General features: G+C 42.5%; 1 protein-coding gene across 1 annotated transcript in view; it reads right to left on the reverse strand.

Annotated features, from left to right (window-relative positions):
• The window catches only part of LOC125035382, a 27,630-nt gene that overhangs the window by 10,333 nt on the left and 9,797 nt on the right, over positions 1-7,500 (reverse strand). Inside the window, exons 2-3 of the mRNA XM_047627743.1 lie at positions 3,927-4,008; positions 1,682-2,968 (exon numbers count right to left, since the gene is read on the reverse strand). Of these exons, the coding sequence (XP_047483699.1) occupies positions 1,682-2,968; positions 3,927-4,008 (1,369 nt within the window). The remainder of the gene's footprint in view (positions 1-1,681; positions 2,969-3,926; positions 4,009-7,500) is intronic.

The raw sequence follows: 7,500 nt of genomic DNA on the forward strand, positions 1-7,500 counted from the left end.
TAACTGTATAACTTGAGCTGATTATCCTTCATTCTCGCTTTGTACAAAAATGCTTCAACACGGATACCCTAAGAAATAAAACATGAAAGTCATCATAATCCAAATTTTATTGCTTGTTGTCTAAGCTAAATCCTATAATGCATTATAAAGTAAGGGTATCCCAGAAAGTAAACGGATTTTAATAAACATATTTCCTAATTGGTAATGCCTATTTGAATAAATGAATGTCCCATCGCCTCCCCTAAAATACCAATAAATAAATTCAGAAACAGTTGCATCTTAGAGCGTTCGTCGTATGTTGATTTCTATGGCAGCCTCGACATAGCCTGCGGAGAGGAAGAAATCGCAAGAAAACACGCTGATGTTTTGCCACCATCTCTCTCTCATCCAGCGGGTCACGTCTCTGTTGACCTCGTCCGCCATGGTCCGCAGACCCCCTAGTGTGTCAAGGATGACGTCGTTTGCGAGCGGAGTCAGCTGACCCCCCAGGGTCCAGGGCGAGGGTGGAGGACCGTCGACGTCGAAGACCTTCTCCATGTAGCTCTGGAGGCCATCTATTGTCTGAGCGTTTGCCCATCGACCATCGATTCTCGGCCACATCTGGAGGTGGTCAATCGCCTCATCGTGATCATATATGACTAAGAGGCTTGCGGAAGATTCCAACAAGTCTCCGAAATGAACATTCCATCCTAGACTTTTCGGAGCCATGATATCTCCTAACTCCTCGACGATAAGAGCAATACAGCCGTCGTGAGTGGCGCTGGATTCAAACCACGTGAATCCGCCCACTTCCAGGAGGACGACTTCGCCAGTCTCCTGCACAAAGGTCTTTATCTCCTGAAGGGCGTCCTTGAGCGGCCGCCACACAGTCACGCCGTGCACCACCCAGAAAGGTTCCTCTGTGTCCCCGACCAGGTACCCAGCTCGGAGGTCAATGTAGCGGTTCCCATGCACAAGTTGGCTGTAGATGCTCTCGTCCTGCGTGATTGCGTACTTCATGAGCGCGTTTTCAGCTGCTAAGGAGTAAGGTGTGTAGGTCCCTGAGTCGTGCGTGCCAGGGATAACGATTTGATGTAAAGGAATATTGTACATCTGATTTTTGAGCGAGGACATCCATCGAGGATGAACCTTGATGCAATCCACAGTCAGAGGGCTTCCGTCACGAATGTAGGCTGCCCACCAGCCAAGACACAAAGCCTCGTCCATTGAAGCGTGAACCCGCAGGTGAGGAAGACTTGCTTTCGCCACGAAGTAGCCCTTCTCAGCGGCCGGTTGAAAGCTCTCATGTGGAGACGCACTGCCCAGAGAGGGGTCGTGGTCAAAAATAGCAATCCAGTCTCCTTCAAGCACTTCTGACACTTCCCAATTCACCTCTAGTTGCCTCTGCGTCACTTGACCTTCTTCAGAAGTTGAAGCCAGGGCGGACACCCACAGCCAAATGCGTGGTGAACCTGGCCAGAGCCACCATAAATGCCATAATAAAACCAAATAATAAACCATTTATATTCTTTCTTTTTCTTTCGGATCTTACATGTATTGTTATTAAACATAATATAAAGGATAACCATTGCAGTGATCTATGTAAAACAAAAACAAAATGTGATATAGATTTCAGGCCAAAGAAACGTTCTATTGAGACATGACCTATGACAAGAATAATTGGTATGCCTATATCACTTACTTTGATTGCCAACAACAGCCTGCACGTCCTTGACATAGTTTGCCATGACAGACAACCATCGCCGGGCGCGGTTTGTCAGCCGCTTCTTTCCCACGCATTCTGCCTTCAACTTGTTGGCTTCAATGGCGATAGCCACCACGTCGGACGCGGGAAGGAAGTCCATGGCGACAATGTTGACTTGGTCCCACAGGTCCTCCCTGACCCACTGTGTGACAGGCGAGTTGGTGACGGCCGCGGCGCCCCTGAGTCCGCCCCATCGGTCCAGCGTCACATCCAGCACCGACGGCGTTAACTCCGCCATGGAGGACCACAGGGACCCGCGATTCACTTGCTGCGGGACGGAGGTGTAAAGGAAAGCTTCTAGATCCGCGAGATGATTCACATCACCCCACAAGTGATAGACGTTATTCCAAAAGTAAGGCGAGGCTGAAGCTTCTGAGGACGGATACGTGACAATCAGCCGACTGCCGCTCGTCCATATTTCGCCCAGCGTCGGGTCTGGCGAGAGTGACTTTGGCACCATCCACTTCTGGAAATTAGATTCTAGAAGTTTTATCAGTTCTTCGTGACGTTCAGGATGCCCACTAAACCCATGTTGCAACCCATGGACGTCGAAAATCACAATTTCTTCGGTTTGCTCCATGAATGCGGCAACATTGTCGAGATAACCCTGAAGGGGAGCGATCCGAACCTCCCCGTGATTAACGAAAAACTTTTCGTGCGTGGTATTGTAATAAGCGATCCTGATGTCCAGGTAGCGGGAACCAAGCACCAGTTGCTGCCACAGGCTCTCGTCCTGGGTGAAGGTCCAGCGCCCCACGAGGTCCCCGATGATCGCCAGGCCAAAGTGCCCTGAAGCTCCGGCGTCGTGAGATCCGGGCAGAACCACCTTCGATAACCTCGTGTCCATCAGACTGGTGCGTAGACCTGATAGCCAGTGGGGTCGTATCATCAGGCAAGATGAGTGAGTCAGCATTCCCTTATTCACATAACCGACCCAGTAAGGAAGACACATATCTTGCGTCCCAGTCAAGTCGTCAGGGATGAGGCTTCCATTCCAGCGCTGACCTGTCCTGAAGCTCCCATCTGTAGCGGAGACTGGGTACTCGTCCAGCGGTCCGTTAAGGCCTTCTTTCGGGTCATGGCTCCACAGCCCTACCCAGTCGCCGTACTCGACATCGACCATGCCAAACCAATGGGCTTCCAACCACCGAAGATACTCATTATTCACCTTCTCCGCTTCCGACGTTACTGCGATGTACACTCCTTTGCTTTCAAATCCACATTCTGCAAGATGGCATGGTGTGCACTGTTCCATTTGCTAGACAGACACGACAGGAATGATTGTACTTAACTCAACAAAGCAACGCCACAAACAAAAAATGGAAAACACAACTCACAGGAAAAGACGCTGTAACAAACAATATGTACACGAAATACAAACAACACGTCAACGAAAAGTGTAAAGCGTGATAAAAGACGGAAGTAACAAACAAACATTCAAGTAGGAAGAAAACGAATCAAAGAGCTGGAGAAAAAAAAAATAACATAAAAAGACAACAACGTACAACAATCAACTTTGTTACAAGAGTTGGTCTATAAAACCCGAAATGATTATGCGGGTTATACAAAATATGTTAAATATCATATATAAAGCAATTTATATTCAGTATAGACATAAACATTTATGCTAGGGTGCAAACAAATGGGGTTTAATATCCATAGCATTGGGAAATATATTCATACTATACGGGTCTATTTGAGTTGCCATGCCACATACGGCCATACGGATATTCATAGGTTATAACTTTATATTCGTATACATTTCCGTAACTGAAAACATTTTACTTTGAGTACCATTTATCCTTACATAAGATCATTCAGATGCCAAAAATCATAGCTACAACTATGAATAAATGATGATATTAAATATGAAAAGATAATAATTACCGCATTATTTGAAACAACATTTGCGCCCAAAATATGCGGGACCTTATGATATCTAACTCAAGGGAGGCAATCCTCATTTGTCACGCATTGTATAACTGCCAATGAAACCAGCCGTATTAGGCTCCTCATTCACAGCATTTCTCGCCATGGCAGAAGAGTAGAGACGGGAAATCGTTTGTAGTGTCTACAGGAAGTCTTAAGGGAAAGCCTCATGCCCAGGATTTTAAACCCCATAAAAAAAATATAACAAAAAGCGAGAGAAACGTTTTGCCTCGGACTTCTGGTTTAAACTTACCTGTTTTCTTGTCAGTCGCCGCGCTGGTCACCTGACCCGCAGCGAGACACAAGGTCACCACGATTAATGACGTCACTGCCATCTGTAAATACAAGGTTCTATTTAAGCGATATTCCATTACTGGTAAAAAGGCATCACTTGTGCGCGTATGCATAGATCAAATCATAAATGAATTGATGATTATGTGTATATGTGTATAAATGTATTGGTGTGTATATGCAGATAGATAGACAGATAAATAGATAGATAGATAGAGATAGATAGATGGCAGATAGATATATATCTTTATAGTATTTACCATATGCGTATACATCGACAAATAAATACATATTATTAAGAGCTAAAATGTGAACCATACTCATGTTGACAAATGTAGAAAATTTGTACACACACACACACACACACACACACACACACACACACACACACACACACACACACACACACACACACACACAATGGAAATAATATACGTTGTCGTGATGGAAATACAAAGAAAAAATGCGGTAACTTCTGCCGATTTTGATCTTATATTCTATAAAACACATACGTATAAACGGGTGCTCAGTGGCTCAATGGGCTAAAGTGTTCGGGAGTTTGAGACTGACGTCGCGATAGACCAGAACCATGCCGATTCCTAACACACAAGGGGTGGCGTGGATACCTATACAACGTGCCATTCTACCTTATTTATATATTATATCTATATAGAAAATGAAGAAAACTAAGACCAAGTGGTTCGGGGTATTTCTCACATGCACAGTTATTTGTTTTGTCACCCCAGTAGAAATAGCCAAGTTCCTCCGTATTTTACACAAAGTGAACAACATAAGGCATAGGTCTACCACGAAAGCTCTAGGGTTTACCTCCAGCAAAACTTTAATATCAAATAAATAATATTAAGTCAATGTAGCATAGAAAGTGGGCATCTGGTATTATATAGACATACATACATACATATATATGTATGTGTTTATATGTATATGTATATATGTGTGTATATATGCATGTATGTATGTGTGCGTATGTATATATGTATATATATATATATAGATAGATAGATAGATATGTGTGTGTGTGTGTGTACCTATGTATTTGTTAATTTATTTATCTAAAATTCATTCCCTATCTTCAGGTTCCGTAATGACCTAGTCGGGACTGTGGGCGCGGGGGCAGCCTGCCTGAGAAGACCACTTATGCCAAGAGGTTAGGTAATGAACTTCGAAGAGGTTGGAAGCTGTAGGAGCGAATGACGAAACAACAATGAGAAAATCAGAAACACAACGACTTTTTATCCATGGCAGAAATTCCCACGACCACACGAGTGAAAGTACACATAACCACATACAACCTGAGACGCATAGGCCCTATGGTCGGGTCGAGGGCGTAAGGGAGAAGTGTCGAGCGGGAAGCCAAGGGCCGTGGGAGGTAGGGAAGCGACCGGACACCAACAATAACAGTTCATCAACCTATCTACTCGGCCACTCAGGATGCGCAGTATTGAGATAAGGCTCGCTGAGTGGTGGGAAATATACCGAAATGCCTTGACGTAAGTGGCCCACCCGATCTGTTTGGCTCCAGGGTGCGACCGGGGACGCGCGAGTGCAGGGAAGTGTAGCGCGCCAGCCGGGCAGCAAGCGGGTATGAGCGGGGACGGCCGACGGGATTTTTGTTTGGCTTCATGAGACACAAAGTCAGGAGTGAAGACTGAGCGATGTCTTCTACGCCCGAACAGGATCTGATGTGTATGCAACCATATACATGCATGCATACATACATACATACATACGTACATACATACATACATACATACATACATACATACATACATACATACATACATACATACATAAATGCATATATATATATATTAATTCATAAGAAATGAATAACTATATATATACATATACATATACATGTACATACACATATATCTATATCTATATATTTATCTATATATATATTATAAATATGTGTATATGGTACATATGTGTGTGTGTGTGTGTGTGTGTGTGTGTGTGTGTGTGTGCGTGTGTGTGTGTAGATACATACATAATACACACACACACACGCACGCACGCACACACACACACACACATACACACACACACACGCACACACACACACACACACACACGCACACACACATATATATACATATTTATAATATATAGATAGATAAATAGATAGATATAGATATATATGTGTATGTACATGTATATGTATATGTATATATATAGTTATTAATTTCTTATGAATACACACACACACACACACACACACACACACACACACACACACACACACACACACACACACACACACACACACACACACACACACACACATTTAAAGGGAAGTATTCAACTGATCCCTTGAAACAAAAGTGATTGAAGCATCTAGTCACGTCAGAATATCGCCGGTGTATTTGACGCAACCTTACACAGCGTTGATTAACCACTGGCTTTTCTGGAAGATATTTGCTCTCCAAAACAAACTTAAAATCCTAAAAAAGAAAAGAAAATAAGACACTTCTTAGCGTCCATCTGGGAACCGCATTACAATATCTGATGCCATAAAAATTCTTCGAGTGACCTATTACGAAGATGAATGTATTAAAGGACATACAGAATCACTTCGGCGCACTGTCCATGATCCGCCACCAACTCTTCAGAAATATTAAGGACGTATTGCCTGGGAAGTGGCGTCTCTTTTCACTCTGGCTCTCTTGCGACACCAAAACTCCCACGCTTACGGACGCATTATCAAAACTCTGTAAGGGACCCAGACTGTACCTTCAAGTGCTATCCTTACGGAAATAAATCTTATCTTTCCGTATTCTAAAAGTGACCTCACCTGCCAGAATTCGTAACAAAAAATATTACATATCTTAAAATATGTGTAATCTTTCCTGGTTCATAATACGAAATTTAGATTTTACTTAATATTATCACGTAATATTTGCTTGGCACAAAAGTTTATGCTCAAATATGGAGAAAAGTGAAGAATCAAATATACGCGAATGCATGCCTACAACAGACGATCAGATTGCGCGTTTTCTAACGGCCCCATGCCTATAGTGTCTTTTTAAATACTTTCTCCTTATTTATTGATTATTGCCAAATGGCTTTGGGGCATCCAGCTCAAACTACAGGGCATGTTTACTTATTTGGTGATTACACGCTAAGGATAAACTTAGCGTCACATACGTTACAGATCATATTCATTTATTGTAATTCTTGAATGTTTGTGTATATATAATCATATCTATACATATATGTACATGTACATATTTTTAGTTATACAATACATATTTTAAAATATGTGTAATCTTTCGTGCAATGTAGGTAAAAGATGTAGTTTTTTGCGAATGATTGATGTACAGTGATTGTAGGCCTACTTAAATTTTTCACTTGTTTTTCTGCAACCGTGTTTTTATTTTCTAGCATTCTAGCAGTCAGTTACGGATTATAAATTTCTAAATAGAATATATATAAAAGAAAATAATGAGAAAAGGATCCACGTAAGGCTTTTACACTTCACCTCCCTTAGCTAAACACTCAACGTTAGGGAG

This window comes from Penaeus chinensis, chromosome 19 (assembly GCF_019202785.1).
Source record: "Penaeus chinensis breed Huanghai No. 1 chromosome 19, ASM1920278v2, whole genome shotgun sequence".
Taxonomy (NCBI): domain Eukaryota; kingdom Metazoa; phylum Arthropoda; class Malacostraca; order Decapoda; family Penaeidae; genus Penaeus; species Penaeus chinensis.